Genomic DNA, 18,553 nt, shown 5'->3' on the forward strand with positions numbered 1-18,553 from the left:
AGTCAAATCTACTGATAGGGCAAGTGACATTCTGATTAGACTCACATCCAATTTCGCCTCTTGGACCACAGTAATGAAACAAGATGCATTTTACAACATGTTTCAGTGTTTTCGGTCCTAATTATACCTCTTCAATTAAAAAAAAAAAAAGCCTCACCCTTGCGTTATATACCACAGATCGTTAAATGCCTATCACAGTCCATGCCCAAGTCTCTCAATGTAAAAGATGGTTGACATTTAGCCAGGAACTTTTAAAACACTTGAGAATAAATTATGACCCAAACTTACTCTTCTTAATGACACGTATAAAGTTCAGCTCTTTAATAAAAGGATTCAGGAATATGAAAACAAAGTTCCCAGCAATATTAAGGAAATAAAGGTCCTACAAAATGGTCAGTTCTCGTTTCGATTAAATTGTGCATTTTTAATATAGTTGGTATAAAGTGAAACTCTTAAAAAAACATGGAGGAATTTAAAATAAAGTGGAACATCCTATTTTCAGGGTCACCAGTACCACAGTGAGATTTGTCTCTTAAACAATGACACTTAGTATCTCTGTAGTTCCATGAATACTTTTGAAGTGTCATATTAAAACCAATCTCATGGCCTCGAGGCAAAGAGAAGCAATTAGTCTTGGAGTTGTGAATAAATAAAAATCCATTTATACACCCGTCCTTGACATGTACCTTGCAAATCTTAGAAACTTCATCTAGTGGGAAAAGAAATGTTAAATCATGAATACCAATACTAATCACATCGCCATGTGGCTTCCTAAAACAGTTTGGTTTATACCAACCTTTCAAGTATGAATTTATATGTATATATTTATCCACATTGAACAAAAAACAAAGACACTGTAGCAGACACCTTAGGAGAGAGTGGGAGAAGAGTGAGGGACACTAGGGGCCACGAGGGCCATGACAAGCAGGTTTTCAGTGGGTCTGCCCCTCAAACACCAACTTCACCAGTGCATTTTTCCTCATGCTCCCCTTCGCCCCAAGCACTCAAAAGCTTGGAAAGGGGGTAATTTCTGCCCCTGCAGAAGTCTGGGGAAACCCACACCCTACGCCATTTGTGGTCCCAGCCAGTATTTAAGGGAGGACACAGGAGATCAAAATATTTGGATACTTGCTTCGTTTTTTCTTTGGGTCCATTCCTTCAGGGCCGGGTGGGGTTAGCGTTGATGGGGGCTTTGCTGTTCCGTGCCCCTGCGCAGCCCTGGAGAGATTGGGGCCTCCGCTCCGTAGCAGAGCAGACCTCCCGGGCCTGGCTTGGCCACAGCTGGGAGAGCAAAGAGTGCTGCTGTCAGGCCAGAGCTGGGAGCCAGAAGCCCGCAGGCGCCAGGGCGTGGGGAGCTGAGTGGGCAGCCCGTGGGCCGCGCTGGAGCTGTTGCACAGATCCCTGACCTACTTCCAGGCCCCCTTTCTGTTCTAGGAGCAGCTAAAAATCCATAAATTAAGGAAATTAACTGATGGGGCCTGCGGCATCTTTGTAAGCTATTTAAATCTATAAATTTACAACATCTTCTGCATATATCAAGTAATTGAACTAACTGCAGGGATGTAACTTTAATGAGAAAATTTCCCCCTTCTCCTGTAGTTCCAGCTCTAAAATAAATAAATAAATAAAACCTTCCCTTAGGAGGAAAGTTTCTGCTTATTCCCGCGTGGAGAAGTTACAGAAGCGCGGTCCGGGCGCTCTTTCCACGCGCCAGGTGCCCTAGTGAAGGGAAGCAGGCCCTGACTCGGTCCTCCTGCCACCCGCGCCGCCCCCCCCTCCGCCCCCGCCCCGAGCGCCCCGGGTGAGCGAGGCCGCTAGAGGGCGTCTAGGTCCGGCTGGAGCTCGAAGTGGGGGCCTCCGAGCCGCTCCCGGCCGGAGCGCACCCGCCCTCCAGCGGGAGCCAGGCTCCGGCCCGGGCGTCCCCGGAGCCGGACGGGGGCGCAGTGCAGGCCAGGCGCACTAGAGACTCGGCGCACCGTTTCCTAGGAGTCGGGAAATGGGAGTTGGGTGGGGGGGGGCGGGGGATCGGGCGGGGCGCAAGGGAAAAAGCGGAGCGAGAGGAAGGTGGGGGTTGGAGGTAGGAGCGGAGGAGGAAGGGGCAACCGACCCCGGAGCCCGGGAGGGAAGCCCCGGGCGCTGGCCGCGGCGCCGCGGGGAGTCTTGGCCGCAGACCTCTCCACCGCGCCGCGCGCGGAAAGGAAATGGCGCATCTGGCCGCGGGCTGCGGGCCGGGCGCCCCCCGCGCGCCCCTCCCCCGCGGTGGCCGACCGCGTGTCCGCAGACGTCACGGGCGGCGCTGCTCCCCGGCAGAGGGGCAGTCGGGGCCGAGACCCGGAGAGGGAGGCCGTGGAGGGGGAGGGGCGGCCCTGGCCCCCGGCTCCGCTCCAGCACCGGCCGACTCGCAGCCCAGTTTCTTCCCAAGTCCCGCCCCCTACCCCCGGGCGCCGCGGCGGCGGCTGCTCTCCTCTTTGTAACCGAAGAGTCAAGAAATGTGAGAAACGTGCCCTGTGTTACTTATTTGGGAGCCGAAAATTTATGCCCAGCTGAAAGCGCCCGGGGAAATATTACATCAGATGAAATGACAATGATTAAAATCAGCTTCTCCCCCGCCCCCTCCCGAGCCCGGAGGAGGCCCGGGCGCCGCGTGGCCGGCCGGCGGGGGGCGGGGGGCTGGGCGGCGGAGGGCGCGGGGGCCCGGGCGCACCGCTCCCGGGAGGGTCCTGGCGGAGGCCCCGGCGGGAAGGCTCGGGCTCCGGGAGAGGCGGGTGGGGATCGCCCGGCGAAAGGAGGGGAACCAGCGCATTTTTGTCGCCGAGCGCGGCAGGCGCGGGCGCGCGGAGCTAATTGCGACTCTAATCCTCTGCCCCGCGGCGCAGCCGAGCCCCGAGCCAGGAGTCGCCGCGCGCTCCCGCTCGCGCTCGCCGCGCTGGGTAATTTGGAGCCGGATCGCTGCCCTTTGCGTCCGGGCTCGGCCGCGACGGGGCGCGGGCTACGGGCTGGGGTGGGGGGCTGGTTTTCTCGCCAGCAATCAGGGAAGGCCGCTGGAGAGAGAGGAGGGAGGAGAGGAGGTGGGAGCGGCGGGAGGGCAGCCGGAGAGCGGCGCGAAGAGGAGGCGGCGGTGGCGGCGGCGGCGGCGGCCGCGAGGAGGGGAGGAGGCGAGGGGAGGGCGGGGAGGGGAGGCCCCGGCGCGCCGCGCCGCGAGGGGCCGCGCGAAGCGGGGGCCGGGGCGGGAGGGGTGGGTGGGGGGAGGGTTGGGGGCGAGAGAGAAAGTAACTCCAGGACGAGACCGGAGCGACCCGCGCAGCGAGCATAGGCGGCCAGGCTGCGCCCGGCGCCCGAGACCGGCGGCTGCGGGGGGCGGGGGCTGCGCCCGAGCCCGATCCGCCGCTCCGGCTCCGAGGTAAGCCCCGCGCGGGCGGCCACCGCTCGGCGCCGCGCACCCCTGTCCCCAAAGTGGCGGTGATACCGAGAAAGTAGCTCGGCCGGGGTTCGGACCTGGGTAGGGGCGGCTGCTTTGTCCCGGTGCCGGGCGGCGGGGGCTGGCGGCGCGGGGGCACCCAGCACAAAGGCCTGGCGCGGGAGGGGGGGTTGCCCACGTGGGCTGGCCCTGGCCCTGGCCCCGGGTGGACCCTCCCCACGCGGGCGGGCGCCGAGCTTCCTGCCGCGCGGGGCGGGGTGTGGGGGTGGTGGTGTTGCAGGTCCCGGCACTCGGGCCTCAGTGCAGGGCCGAGCGCCCTGCAGGGCCAGCGAGTTTCCGGGGTCAGCCCCGGGCTCACGCCTCTGGGGCTTCGGGGCGCACAGGGCCCGGCTTGGCGCCCAAATCAGAGAGAAAAAGTCTCTAACGGGACAGATGTGCGTCGTCTGACGCCCACCACGCGAGTCCGAGACGGGGCGGGGGGGCCGGCGAGCTGGTGGTGGTCCCAGGCGCGCGGTCTTGGGGGCCCCGGGCGGGCCTTGCGGAGACGCCTCGGGCTCCTGCTGCCCGCGGGTACCCCCTGACCTGGACGCGCGCACGGGGCACACATTCGGAAATGCCCCTCTCCCGCAGCCCAAACGCCTTTCCGTCATCCCTTGCCCCCCACCACGACTGCAGAAAGATAAGCTTCAAGTTTTCACTCCGTGTCTCAAATGTGCATGAAGGAATTTAACTGCACGAGTGAATAACAGCATTAGTTTCAATTAATTTTTTTTTAATCCCGGCAACAATAAACTTTGAGAACAAAAGCGCTTTTACGTCCTTAATTAGGCGAGCTTCCCATCTGTGGTCTCTAAGTGTCTGCCTCTTGATTTAACTTTGTCCTCCGCCCCGCCCCCGCCGTACACCCCTCCCCGCCCTGCCAGGCACTCCGGTTCCGTGGCCACCCCCGCCCCGCGGCGCCGCCGGCCGCGGCCCAGCCGGCTCCGGCCGCCCCGAAGTTCACACCGGCCGGCGGGCTCTGCGGCGGGGCTGGCGCGCACCAGGTGGCATGCCCGCCTCCCTCCGCCGCCCTCCCCCTCCATCCCGGACAATTCCGCAGGCCCCTGGCACTCTCGCCCGCGGCTGGCGCCCAGGGCGCAGAGCTGAAGGGAGCTCGCGAGGCGCCTTCTGTTTACCTTTTATGGTTAAAATAACAGCTTAGCAAAGAAGCGACTTCACGAAGAAGCGATTTAGTGAAATCGTCTCAAGCTGCCGCAGCTCAGCCAGTTTAATCACCCCCAGAGAGCTGAACAACTGCGAACACAATGGGACACAAAATCATTTTGTGTGTAAATGAGCGTGGCATTCTGCTCGCTTCCCTCCGCTCGGCGGGCGGGGCGCGGCGGCGGCGGCGGGCGGGCGGGCGCGGGACCCGGGGCTCCCACCGCAGCTCAGGGAAGCGGGTCAATACCTAGCCAGTTTGGAGACCCGCGGGCCCTGGAGCACGCTACAGCGCGGAAACCGCCGAGCCTCGGGAGGGCCGGGGCGCGCTGGGGCTGGGTGGTGGGTCGTGGGTTTGCCGGTGATGTTGAAGAAATGAACTTGCGTCTCTTACTGCACCCACTTTTGTGCTTCTGACCTCAGCAGTGGTGTCGGGGAAAGGGTCGTTGTCCAGCACAGATGCGTTGGCCGGAGGCAGCCCTGGAGGTTCTGGTGGAGGCGTAAAGCCTGGGGCTTCCAACGGTGAGTTTTTTGGTTTGCCAGTGAACATCAGGTTGCGCTTGTGATGGAGAAGAGGCTGGATGAGAACAGGATTGAGCAGCTTCTGTGATGGGTACTTGGTGTTAAATGTCACTTGAGTAAAACATTGCGCAGTCCGCTTTGATAGAATTTCCACTGGAATCCCTTCCAGCACACTTTATCCTCAGTTGTGGCTTTCCTTGTGACTCCTCCCCCAGCAGAACCTCCCAGGGCAGGAAAACCCATCCTGAGGTCTGTTTTGGTTTCTCAGAACTTCCTTGAGATAAGTGACCTGCATTTCTTTTCTGAGCTGGCCGGAAGTCAGGAATGCCAAAAGCCGCAGACCCTGAGTAGCCCCCCAGTGAGAGTATAAATTAAACATCACTGTTTAATCGCAACCCCCCGCCCAGTTTCGTGTCAGGGAACCTGCCAGAGCACTGAGGGCAGAACAGATCCTAGGATGGTGACCTCACTTAAATGTGCAGTATTGACGTTCGTTGGACCTTGGTCCATGTTTTAAAATTGGATGTTGAATTTCAAGGCACAAAGTCAAACCTGCGACGGAGAAGTCCAGGTTAGGCTTGTGGGAGCCAGTGTGTGTGTGTGTGTGTGTGTGTGTGTGTGTGTGTGTGTGTGTGTGTGTGGGGAGGGGGTTGGTGTTCACTGTGCCCTATGAGACAGCCTCAGGTCAATGCAGAGGGCTGCATAGACCTCTTCTCCCCCCACCCCCCGCCCCCTTTCGGTAGGGTCCTAAGGTGGCTTCTAGTGACTGAGAGTCTTATTTCAGGTGGTCGTGGCACACAGGAAAGTCACTAGTGGAGAAGAGCAGAACGGAGGGTCCGTTTGCTGAGCTGCTCTCTGTTTCCTTCCGGCCAGCTCTCTAGTGCCTTGGGGGGGTGTGATCCTGAGGGTGTCTGGAATACATTAGGCACAGACAAGACCTTTCTGGGGGTCTGGGTTGAAACTGCAGAGGTGCAGGCCAGGCAAACAAAGACAAGTTTCCTCTCTTAGGCGCCCTAGGGGAGAGGTGGCTTCCTAAGTGACTTTCACTCTTCCCTATGCCCTGGCTTCTGCCTAAAGAGACTTCTCTGTGACTGGCCATTCTCACACTGCATCTTAACACCGTGGAGACGGTGTTCAGAGTCCTGGGCTCCCGAGCCCATGGAGGCTGGGGGATCCTCCCTGAGCTGTGGTCCACAGGGCTCTCTGCTGATGCAAGAGGAGACACGGTTGGTAACATGGCTCTGAACCAAAATACCAGGAAAATCAGATTTGTTCTGAAACATTTTGGGGCAATAATGGTGAGCATATGTTTCAGCACTGTCATTAGCCGAATTAGACGTGGAGCTGCCCAGAAAACACGTGTGTGTGTGTGTGTGTGTGTGTGTGTGTGTGTGTGTGTGTTATGTATGTGTGTGTGCGCGCGTGTGTGCGTGTAAGCTGCTACGGCTTTGGAGCGTGGGGATAGGGTAGTGGCGGGTGGAATCTGGAGAGGGCTGTGTGGTGGGGGGTCCCAGAGAGAAAATGCAGAAAGGAGGATTCCAAGCGTCTTTGACTCTGGGAGACCCAGCGCCCACGACTCCTGAGGAGTAAAAGCCCTATGGTTTTGTCGGTGCTCCCCACAGATACTCTGGGCAGCGATGGAAGCCTAGATGCCTCACCGCAAGGAGCGGCCGAGCGGGTCCTCGCTTCACGCCCACGGCAGCGCCAGCACTGCGGTGAGAGCCAGCAGGGTGGGCTGGGGCAGCGGCCGGTGGCCCCCTCTCTGCCCTTGTCCCCTGCGCCTGCCTGCTTACCCGCCGCCCTTCCTCCCAGCCGCCGCAGTCAAGAGATGGCTGTTGACTGGCTGTGCGATTATGTATTTTTTGAAACAAAAATGCTCTTAATTTGATGTGAAATTTACTACATGTATAAAACTCAACGCCTTAGGTGCTGAGGAAGTCACTAATTTAGAGGTGTCTCGTTACTGAGACAAACTTGCAAAAACCCCTGAATCCCAATTCACAAATTGGTGATTCGTTTGTCAGGGGATATTTCACATCTAACACATAAGCCCGCGACCTTTAATTAGAATTTTGCAGTTTGTTTTATGCCCCTGGAGGCTGACACCTTGAAAATTTTTTTTCTTGATTTCTTATTGCTAATAAGCATCTTTCTTTTTCCCTCTGGTTCTTTGAAGAAAATGATGCAAATACACTTAATTACAGTGGTGGCCATAATTTGTCAGCTGAATATGTGATCAGGCACAGGCAGAAGTGATCTGATTAGATCTGTGATCACATTGGCAATAAAAGGGAGTGCCCAGCTCTGTTGTGGAGAAGCTCTCGTTTTCACCTTGTTTCCATCTCCAGGAGGGAGGAAGCATGTCCCGGTTGTCTCTTACCCGGTCGCCCGTGTCTCCCCTGGCCGCCCAGGGGATCCCACTGCCAGCCCAGCTCACCAAGTCCAACGCACCCGTGCACATCGATGTGGGTGGCCACATGTACACCAGCAGCCTGGCCACGCTCACCAAGTACCCTGACTCCAGGTAAGAGCTGAGCCCCTTGGAGCACCAGGCACACGGTGGTTGTTGGTCCCATCTGCAGCCCGCTGCCAGTGGGCTCTGTCTCCTCTGTCAGCCACTCAGGCTCTCCAGGGCCCTCCCGCTCTCCTGGACCTGGAGGACTAGAGTTTGGGAGGCCGAGTCTACCCCTTAAAAGATGCTTTCTACAGGGACTTGTGGCCCTGTGCTGGTGGTATTCAAAGTGCCCGGTGGAGCTCCCGACCCACCGGCAGAAGCCCCTTACGCAGGGCCAGCCCCACCTGAAAGTGGCCAGCAGCTGGCTGGGGAATCTCAGGTACCTTCAGGGTCCCCTTGAGCGAGCCTCAGGCCTGGCCTTTGCCAAGGATCATTTGTGAGCCATGCTGCATGCTCCTTGAGATCCTGGGGGGAGAGAAGTATTTAATCCCGTTTCCTACTCTGACCCTTGGTTAAGTACACAAGGGGGAGGATGAGGGGAGCTGCAGTTTCCAGCTTTGTCTGTCCGCGTGGCCGCTGCTAGACCCTCGGGTGTAGCAGCCGGCTCCCTTGGGCAGGGGTGGGGAGGTAGGGGGAGTTGCAGATGAGGTGTCTCTGACCATGGCATCCCAACAGTGCACCTGGCTCTCCGCCCAGCTCCTGGAGCTCCTGACTCCCGGGCCTATTTGTGGGAGGTGCTGGGCACTATCAGATCCCCCGCTCCCGCCACTTGGGCACATCCCTCCCAGGGACCTGGTTTCCCATTGGCATAGGAGCAGGGCGGACCAGAGACGGGCTGGGTCTCTGAGCACCCCCTGGAGATGGTACAGCACGCTGCACGCAGAGCCCACGACTGCTTGCTCCTGGCACAGCGAGGCGGCCACCGCCGAGGGCTGAGCAGCAGGAGGGCCAAGGCTACAGGGTATCGCCCTCGTTTTATACATTTAAAAAAAAAACAAGAGGAGTTAATTAATCCCCCAGACACCAAGGGATCATCTCTGGGAAGCCTTCTTGTCAGTCTGCCTTGTCGCTGGTGTGAAGGCTCGTTGTGGAGGAGTCCTAGCGCATGGCGGCTTGATGAGGGCCAGGGCGGAGCCCTCCACGGGGGCAGGAGTGCTCCCTCTAGGAGCACATGCTGGAGGTGGATGTGGAGTCCAGTTCAGAATTTGGGGAGTCTGGGGCACAGATGGCAGTTGGGACTTCATTCCCTCGGCCCAGCAGAGGCTGAGGCCTGGGGCAGGCACTGGTGAACTTGGGGCCTCGCCGGGGCCGCAGCCACGAGGCCACGTGGCAGTGGCAGCCTGTGAGCTCTGTCTAGGATGGGAGATGGATTCTGCTTATTTAATTTCAATTTTGCCTTCTGCGGCATTCCCGGGTTGTTTGAGATAGATCATCCCTTAATCGGTTGGCGACGTTTGTGAGTGAAATTCATAAAACCCTTGCCCACAACCTCTCTGAAGAGTGTTTCTTGAAATCAGACACTTGCCTTTCTAGAGCCATCGCAGCTCAGGCCTGCAGGGAATGGCTGCCTCATTCGCGTCTCCAGGCTGCTGCCTGGGAGCAGCAAGGACAGGGGGGTGGCCCTCCCCTCCCATACCCACAGGGCAGCTCATCCTTGCCCATCGTGCTGCTCTGTGGTGGGGCAGGCCTCCTCACCAGGGAGCCGAGGCCACGTGGCTCACGATCTGGCAGGTGGGACCCTCGGCGGCGGCAGGATGTGCCTGGAGGGGGTGGCAGTCTGCGTGCGCCTGGAGGGGGTGGCAGTCTGCGTGCCTTCCCCGAGGCTGGGGCTCTGCGATGAATCTGTTGTTCTTGCCTGGATGGCTTCTGGCTCAGGGCAGGGCTGCTCCCAGGGCCTGAAGCTTCGGCCCCGAGGCCAACGGGCGGCTTGACCTGTAGGACAGTCAGCGGACAGTGAGTCAGGCCGGGCCTGGGAGGTGGGTGGGGCTGCTGTGCTGGCAAGAGCCCCTCAGATCTCTCTCATCCTTCTTTCAGTGAATCATTAAAATTAAAAAGAAATGTTTTTCACCAATTCCAGAAACCAAGATCAATCCCTCACCCAGTGGCATTGATGTATGAGTCACCAAGCGATGGAGAAGATTGCTAAGGTCACCGAGGAGGCGGGGGGTTCTGGGTATCAGGAAAGTCCCACCTCGGGCAGTGCTGTGAAACCAGGGGGCTAGTGCCCTGCACCCTCGGGGCCCGTGCCCACGGGACTATGTCTGGGCTTCTGGTTCTTGGCTCATCAGGGAGCAGGTGCTACCACTGGGTGGCCCAGGGAAAGCCATCAGCCCTTGCCCATAAAGAGCAGAGCACGGCTACCCAGGGCTGGAAATGAACTCCAGGGGCTGCCGCCTCCCTCATCCCTGCCGGACATCCGTTAGCTGCTGCCATCACAGTCCCAAGCTGGTATCCATGCCGGCTGTGGGAAGCTGCAAATTACTAATAAAATCTTCCACCGAAACATCCGGGAAATTGGAGCCAAAGCTTAAACAAAAGACCTCCATCAGCTGGGGTCAGAGGCGCCCCAAAACCCTGTAGCCTCTCTCAGAGGGTAGCCCAGAAAGGAGTTGGCTCCCAAGACCCTGCAAAGTGATGGGGGGTGGGGGAGGCGGGGGTTGTCCTTTTGTGACCATTGTCCTAACCTGCCCTAAGCTGCTCTCATCCTTGGTAGCCTCAAATCCTGAGGGCATGGAAGGCCTTTGTCCCTTGGAGAGACACTGATGGTAAGGTCTAGAACCAGTCTTAAAGTAAGGCGGATTGAGAACCTTCTAGCCATGGACCAACAGGACAACCTAGAACCCAGCCAGCCCTGGAATGTGGGTGACCCAGGAAGCCCTCTAGACCAACAGGATGGTGTGGAGCCCCAGCCAGCCATGGCCTAGAATGTTGCTTGCTGCACAGAGTGTTTGAGCTCAACCAGGAACAGGAGAGAAAGTTCCACAGGGAGGCTGAGACTGTGGACTTGCTGGCTTGCCTGTGGGTGTGGCTCTTCCTTCTTCCTGCTGGTGCCATGTTTGGGCCCTCGGCTGTCTGCTGCTGAGGACTGCCCATGGGACAGGCAGTGTTGCCTCGTCCCATCTGTCTCTAGGGTGCTGGATGGCCCTCATTCTGACATCTGAATGCCCAAGCTCTGTGGAGGTCAGGTTTTGGGGACTTGGCCATGAAGCCCGTAAGGCTTTCCAGCAGGGGCTGCGTCCCCCGGGCCTGGGGAGGTGGGAGGGCTCCATGGCTTGAGGAGTCCCGAGATGAGTCGTATCTGGGTGACGGCAGTGCTGGTTCCACAGGCTGGGGCCTCTCCACGCCACATCATAGACTCTGAGCGGCTCACGCGCGTCCACGAGTTAGCCTTGCCTTTTCTACGGCCCCACTGGGACAGGGGCTGGGCCGTGTCCCCAGAAGGAGAATGTGTGATTGCATGGCTGCTGCACACCTGAGCAGGCCCTCCCGGCCAATGCCTTGAGTGTGCCAGGCCACCAGAGTGGGGAACAGTATAGATGAGAGGCTCTGAGCGAGGCTCTGGAGACTCTAACCCCTAAGCTTCCGCCCCGCTCACGTGCACTGGCACACAATGGTCGGGCAGAGCAGGGCCTCAGGAACAGTGACTTGGAGTGGACGGAGGACTGGGTTGTTGGTGGAGAGGGGAGCGCCCCTGGAGGGTCCTTGCTGGTAGGGGCAGTGAGGCAGGAGGCTTAGGCACCAGCCTGTGCGGGCTGGGCTAGAAGGCCTCGGTCCCAGACCAGGCCACCGTTCCCCCCGGGCTGTGCCTACAAGCTGCCGCCTTGGCAGGGTTTAGCTGGTGTGGGGCCCCGCCTGCTGAAGGATGTCTGGGGGTGTCATCACTGAGGGGACACTGCCAACCTCCCACCTGCTCCTGAGTCAAGCTCTCGGCTGTCCCCACCCCTCCTGGGGGCTCCTAACTGTCCACAGCTGGGCCTGGGGGCAGCCAGGGAATCAGCCAGATGGGGCCAGCCACCCTGGGCGTCGGAGAGGCCCCAGCCCTGGCCCTGAGGCCAGGGTCCTCCCTGGAGCGGATGGGGACAGGTATCAGGGGCTCCCCACGAGCATCCTGCAGGTCCTGTGTTTCTGTCAGAACCAAGTGCCCTTCAGAGGACATGGTGCCGGGATGGGACCTGTCTGTGTGCATCCACCAGCGTGTGGGCACACTGGAGTGCGTGCTTCTGTGTAGACCGTGGTGCGTGCAGACGCGTTCACACCGCAGCGTGTGTGCAAGCATGCTGTTGAGTGCACGTCTGCTGTGGCACATGCTGTCCCTCCCGCCTGCCTCTCTTCCTCCCCCAGGGCCCCCTGAGCGGGTGACTGCATGGTCTGCCTGTGAGTTTGTCCAGTGCAAACGGCTGTTTCTCTGCTCGGTTCACGCTGGCCGGCGTGTCCTTTGCCTGGGCGCGTCCGGGTCTGCGTGTGATTTGTGTGTTGCAAGGGAGGGGACCGTGTGAGCCTGTGCCTCTCGCCCAGGTGTGTCCCGTGTGCCGCTCATTTGTGTGGCTTGGGCGAGGTGTGGGACCCGAGACTGTCTTGCCGGGCTTACGTGTGTTAGCTGGGTGTGTGGCCGTGGGCTGGGGTATCTGACGGTCAGTGGGAGTTTTCGGGGGGGGGGGGCGGGGTCTGTCTGGCAGGGGTTGGCCTGCATGGGGCAACGAGGCTGTGTCTTTGTCTCACTGTAGTTTTCCAAGCCTGTCATGTGTCCACGGGTGCATGCAGACAGGCGCGTCTCTCTCTGGCTGTGGCTTGTGAGTGTAGGCTGGGTATACAGCGTGTGCCAGTGTCCTGACTGCGGCCTGGCTGCCCTTGGTGTATGCGGACATCCGTCATGCCCGGTACAGTCCCAGAGTGACCCATGTGAGGCCCCCCGCCCCTCCAGCAGGGCAGACCCTAAGGGGTGGGGGCAGGGCAGGTGGCCTGGCCCTTCCATCAGACATCCCACTCTCTCCCTCTCCCAGAATAAGCCGCCTCTTCAATGGCACTGAACCCATCGTCCTGGACAGTTTAAAGCAACATTATTTCATCGACCGGGATGGGGAGATTTTCCGCTACGTCCTGAGCTTCCTGCGGACGTCAAAACTGCTGCTCCCGGATGACTTCAAGGTAAGTCTGCAGCCGGCAGCTCCCCAGCGATGCCTGTGCGGTGGCATTACACAGGGGATGCTGTGACTTAATAAATGGACCCATGGTCGTCATGGCAACCATAAAAAGTTAAACGATGCAGCCGAGGGCTAAATCAGTTTTTCTAAACTAATTTTGTTTTCTCACGTTTTTAGCTTATTTATCAGGGTGTAACAACAATTAAGCAGTGGCGCTTACCCCATTTCATTTGCCGTGTTGAGGGACGGTCGTGCATCAGAGTTACGGGACTTAGAGGTTCCCACGTGTGCTCCTTGTCAGCAATTTGCAGGGGGAAGCCTGGTGCAAACTCAATACCTTTCAAATGAAAGGTTATCCCCCGGTCTTGGGGTGAGCCTGTCCAGGGCAGCCAATCTGGCTCTGAGAGGCTGCCTCAGTGCTGGGCCCCTCCGTGGCTCCGGGGATCCCAGAGGAAGGAAGCTTAGACCTGCCTTGAACCAGCAATTGTCCCTCCCTCCCTCCCTCCCTTCCTGCACCCAGAGGACCAATGGCCCTGGGGCTGTTTTGTCCTCCATCCAACTGATGCTGGGTGCCAACAAGCAAAGTCAGGCTGAAGATACAATGAAATCCGGGGCAGACATGGGTCCTGTCCTCATCGCACTTACAATCTAGTGAGAAGACAGATGTTCAACAACAATGAAATGCTTGAATCCCCTTGGTGGGGGAGCAGATGTTTCCTGGAAGTGAAGCGTGGTGAAGGGGAAGCATGGAGAACCTGGCCCCAGGGGGGTTGGAGGGAAGGATGCTTCTCTGGATGGCGAAGGAGGAACAGGGGCAAACAGCTGTGAGGGTCTTGGTGAGCAGGCAGGGTGGCAAGAAGCTTGGTACCGTCCAGAACCAGAGAGAAGGTGTCAGCCTGGGGCCGTAGGAACGGGGACGGGAAAGGAGGCTGCTGTTTGAGGTGGGACCTTGGTGGCTAGCTCGGCATGTGGCTGGTGGCATTTTACCCTGAACGCCGTGGCAGGGATGTGAGCAGGGAGTGACAGGTCTGCTAGCCCTGGCTACTGTGTGGAGAAGGAGGGTGAGGGGCGGGAGCAGGAGGCCAAGGGAGTTTCCTGAAGGCCTTGGTCCTGATTGGAGGCAGCAAAGACGGGGCAAGGGGGCAGACTGGGTTTATGTTTAGGACTTGGCCATAGAAGGCCGTGGTATGGACCGGTGGGGGGTCAGGGCATTCTTGAGGCTGCCTCCTGGTCTTTGGCTTGCGGCCTGAGTGGATGCATGGAGGCCCAGGGGTGGAACGGGCTGGCGGGAGTGTTACACCTCACTCCTGCGTGGAATTGGTGGTGTGGCATCGGGTGGAGAAGTTCTGGGCCATAAGAAAAAATTGTGTGCCGATATCGTTTAAAACCTCTGGAGTGGATGAGAGCAGATGCCCAGGATGGCACCCTGGGGAGCCCCTGTGGAGGGAAATTGGGCATTCCTCGGAGGGGTTCCAGAGGCTGGGGGACCAGCAGCGGGAAGGAAGGGGCGTAGGGCCTATAGGATGGGCCCTGCTTTGGGGGTTGGGCCTCCTGACTCAGCCTTGAGCTGAGCCCCAGTGACTGGCCCGAGTCATGGGTCCTGAGCTACTCAGGGCCAGGGCACATATGGGTGCACATGTGTTTGGGGGACAGATGGCATGAGCATGCCAGCCTGGGAGTCGGCTGCCTGAGGGTGGGCTTCCCACTCCCAGACACCTCCTCACCTGCCTGCTAGAGCGGGGTGGGCCCGGCACCTGGCGCATTTTGTTGTCCTTTGGCCCTCGCCCCCTTCTCTGAGACGGGCGTTTATGTCCATTTTATAGATGAGGAAACTGAGGCTCTGAGGAGGTAACTGATGACCAGAGACCTCAGAGCTGGTAGACAGCATGCGGGACATCCAACCCAGGGAGGTGTGCCCTGCCTCCCTGCTGGGCTGTGAGCTCCTCCGGGGCAGATGAGGGTGCTGCTGCTCTGTGCCCAGCCTCACTTCTCTGGGATTCTAAGAAGGCAGCAGGTCTCCAGACATAGGCACAGCCTCAGGCTCCACTAGTGCAGCCCCCTGGTCTTTCCAGAGGCCCCTCTCTGCTCCAGGCGTTTGGGGCCAGATGGGAAGAGAGCGAGTGTGGGACTTGTGGGACGAGTCTGGCAAAGGTGGACACCAACTGCTGCCTTTCGGTCAAGGCTAGACTCCTGTGCCTGTACACATTCACCTGAGCCTCATTTCCCCCATCTGTACAATGGGTACAACCATCCCAGTCCACACTGAGCCCTGGGGGTCGCAGCTCCACGGTATTGCATGGGGCCAGGCGGCGGCGTGGGGGGCTGGCCTTGGAAGGACCGGCCCCCACCTCCCACCATCCCCTCTGCGCATGCCCACAGGACTTCAGCCTGCTCTACGAGGAGGCGCGGTACTACCAGCTGCAGCCCATGGTGCGCGAGCTGGAGCGCTGGCAGCAGGAGCAGGAGCAGCGGCGCCGCAGCCGCGCCTGTGACTGCCTGGTGGTGCGGGTCACGCCGGACTTGGGTGAGCGGATCGCGCTCAGTGGCGAGAAGGCCCTCATCGAGGAGGTTTTCCCCGAGACTGGGGACGTCATGTGCAACTCTGTCAACGCCGGCTGGAACCAGGACCCCACGCACGTCATCCGCTTCCCGCTCAACGGCTACTGCCGGCTCAACTCCGTGCAGGTGAGGGCTGCGCGCGCGCGCCCCACCCGCCTCACCCCTGCCTCCCCACAGCCCTCCGGCAGCAGGGATGGGTGGAGGGAGGCGCGGTCCCTGAAACGGTGAAGCCCTCCGTGCCATCTCACAGAAGAGGCAACAATGTGTCGATGCATAATTTATGTCCCGCTCATAATTAAATGATGGCGCCTGGGGGATGGACTTAAAAAAATTGATCCGTGCTTTTTTTTTTTTTTTTTCCAAAAGGATGTTCTATAAAAATGGCCCAGAGTATTTTCAACAGAGGGTGCCTCATTTGACACCCAGAGTCTCCCTTTCGATTCAAACTGAACCCAGGCCATAGGAGCGGCGGGTCAGAGGCTGAGTGGAGGTGGCCTGGAGCCCCCTCACGCACCCTGCTGACCCGCACAGCCGCAGGCGCCCAGATGGCTGCCCAGAGCCGTTCTGAACTGGCCTCCCTCCGAAGCGTCTCAGAGCTGGAGAACCCCAGATGGATGGGGCCTATTCTGCACCAGCTCTTTCAGACCTAAGAGCAGACTCCTATTTCTGCCTGAGGGCAAAGTGGGCATTGTGGGGGGGGGGGAGCAGGCGGGGGGAGAGTCCCATCCTCCCCCCTCCATGCACACATTCCCCAGGCTGTCAGTCAAAACTTAACTACTTGTGGGACACACGGGTCAGACACAGTGACAAGACCCCCCCCCCCCCCCCAGAGGCACAAACCCACGTGGACATGGAGGCTGGTAGAGACTCAGACCCCAAGAGGGCTCCTCCTTCTCCCCACCCCGAGTTCCCTTGAGCTGATGAGCCCCCAGGCCTCAAACCATCTGGGACTCACAGCTCAGGGAAGCAGGTGGCTGCCCAGAGGCCGAGGGCAGAGCCTCCGTGGAGTCAGGCCTCAGTGAGGCGGGGGAAGGGGCTGGGACCACGCCTCCAGAGAGAGGGGGCACGTTACATCATGGCGAAGAGAAGGGGCCCGAAGACTCTTTCTGCCTCCGGATGAAGGCTGCGGACCCCTGGGCGCAGCAGGGTGGGGCAGCCTTCCCAGGTTTGGTCACTCAGGAGGACCCGGGGTCTGGCTGCTCCTGTCCCTCCTGTGGTTGCTCAACTTGTGGGCTGTCAGGGGAGGGTGGCCTTGCCCTGGCTGATGCCTACCTGCCCACAAGGCCCAGCCAGGCAGACTCTTGCAGCGGGGCATTGCTGACCATTTCTGTCTTCCCTGGCAGGTCCTGGAGAGGCTGTTTCAGAGGGGCTTTAGCGTGGCTGCATCCTGTGGGGGTGGCGTGGACTCCTCCCAGTTCAGCGAGTACGTGCTTTGCCGTGAGGAGCGGCGACCGCAGCCCAACCCTACTGCGGTCCGGATAAAGCAGGAGCCCCTGGACTAGGCCCTGCCTCAGTGCCCACCTGAGGCCGTGTGGCCCTGGGGAACCCCCCGGGGCCCTGGAAACGGTGCTGGGGAGTTCTGCCTGTGCCTGCTTAGCAGTGGGCGTGAGACTGAGGGTGGGGCTGGAGCGTCCAAAGCCAGCCCAGGGAACCCCAGGTATCATGGCAACAGAACGTGGGGCGCCGGAGGCATGCCCGCGGAAGGACCGTTAATGTGACCCAAAGATGCTGCGGTGGGGACAGTTCTCGGGGCACTGCGGCTCCCCGGCCTGGCACAGCGTTCTCCGAGGCAGGGTCGGCAGAGGCCTCCCGGCCCACTCCGGAGGAGCCGTTCATCCTTCTCCACGCGTGGCAGACTCCGCGGGGTCTCCTTGCGTCACAGATGGCTTATTTTTCTACAGTATTTAAGATGGAAGTAACTAACTGCACAAGCCAGAGAGGCCGACAAGGACCAACGCTTCTTCATCTGGTGCTCAGTTCTTAGCCGGACGTGTGCGTGCCCCCGTGGCAGAGGAGCTCCCGGGGGCCGGGGCCCAGGTGCCCGCAGAGTGGGGCTTGGGAGACCTCTGGTCCCTGTTCCAGAGACAGAGGCAAGAGTGGCAATACCATAGGAACGGAAGCAGGGCCGCCACGGGGCAGGGCTGCTGGGAGGAGGGCTGGGTGGGTGTGGGGGATGGATGGCTCTGGAACCATCCGAGACCCTCACCTTTGCTGCCACCCGGGGTGCAGGCCACACATGGTGAGTCACCTGACCTACCAATACCCTGGGGCTTCCAGTCCTGTGTGTACTCACACCCGGGCTTCTGCAGAAGTCTCTCCCCATCCAGACCAGCCACGGGGCCACACCGCATCCTTACCTCAGGAACGGGCCCCACGGTGAAGGGGCCCATGTGTCAGCGTCCTCTGGGTCCCCAGCTCAGGAAGCCGTCCCCAGCTCCGATTTTCCCACACTAATATGCACACTGAATTTGAGTTAAACCGTTCCACTAGCCTGCCAATAAGACTGGGACACAAGGCATACCTGGGGCTGTTGGCCCCGGATTCCAACAAGGACTGGCCCCGAGGGGTGCTCACAGACCTGCTCCCTCCCAGACGACAGGCCCAAAGATGGACACCCCTGGCCTTGTCACCCTTCCCTGCGCGCTGGCTCCACCCGGGTGGGGAAACCTCGGAGGGGCGCCGCAGCCAGCCCCGCGCTGTGTAACAACGCCTGTAGACTTGTATATGACTCCTTTAATATTGTAAAGATGCCGATGTACAATTGTCGTGTGTTTGTGTAAACACATTACGTTCCTAGTTCATGCCATAAATGATGCTATAAAGCGAATGACTCAGGCTCCGTCCTGTGCAGAAGCGACAGCCGTATCCTGCATTCCACGTAGCGTGGGGTGGTTTGGGGGCGGGGTTCGTCCCTGATGCGGGAGAACCAGCAGACCCTGCAGAGGTAGTGGGGGAGGGGGAGGGGCAGGGTCCCGAGCGGGCCGTTATTTATTGCATTTGGGTGTTTCCTCTCTGCTGTGCCTGTCGCCTCTGGGCAGCACAGATTCTGAATTCTGATTCACAGCCCCTAACCAGATGCGAGCCGGGAAAAGGCAGACAGAAGGTGTCCGAGGGCTTTTGAACCCAGTCAAATGTTTGAGAGTTTCCCCTCTCTGGCTTTTGGTTGAGGCTGGCGTCCTCTTTAAAGCCCCACGGAGCAGAAGGTGGCCAGCCACGGAACTTGCAGCCCCCAGCCTGAGAACTGCCGGTCGCCGGAGC

The 18,553-nt window shown here is 59.5% G+C and overlaps 1 protein-coding gene across 4 annotated transcripts; it reads left to right on the forward strand.

Moving 5' to 3' along the window:
* Positions 1-3,259: 3,259 nt before the first annotated feature.
* Positions 3,260-18,122, forward strand: KCTD15 (potassium channel tetramerization domain containing 15). 4 transcript variants are annotated; one of them, XM_030298588.1, is made up of 7 exons: positions 3,260-3,400; positions 5,042-5,140; positions 6,763-6,855; positions 7,489-7,664; positions 12,596-12,740; positions 15,116-15,421; positions 16,639-18,122. In XM_030298588.1, exons 3-7 carry the CDS (start codon positions 6,790-6,792, stop codon positions 16,795-16,797), a joined length of 852 nt encoding a protein of 283 aa, XP_030154448.1. In that variant the 5' UTR covers positions 3,260-3,400; positions 5,042-5,140; positions 6,763-6,789; the 3' UTR covers positions 16,798-18,122. The 4 variants fall into 4 exon arrangements, with proteins under 4 accessions (XP_030154448.1, XP_030154450.1, XP_030154449.1 ...); XM_030298590.1 differs by having other exon boundaries at positions 5,045-5,140; XM_030298589.1 differs by lacking the exon at positions 3,260-3,400 and adding an exon at positions 4,499-4,742.
* Positions 18,123-18,553: the final 431 nt, after the last annotated feature.

Source organism: Lynx canadensis, chromosome E2 (genome assembly GCF_007474595.2).
Source record: "Lynx canadensis isolate LIC74 chromosome E2, mLynCan4.pri.v2, whole genome shotgun sequence".
Taxonomy (NCBI): Eukaryota; Metazoa; Chordata; class Mammalia; order Carnivora; family Felidae; genus Lynx; species Lynx canadensis.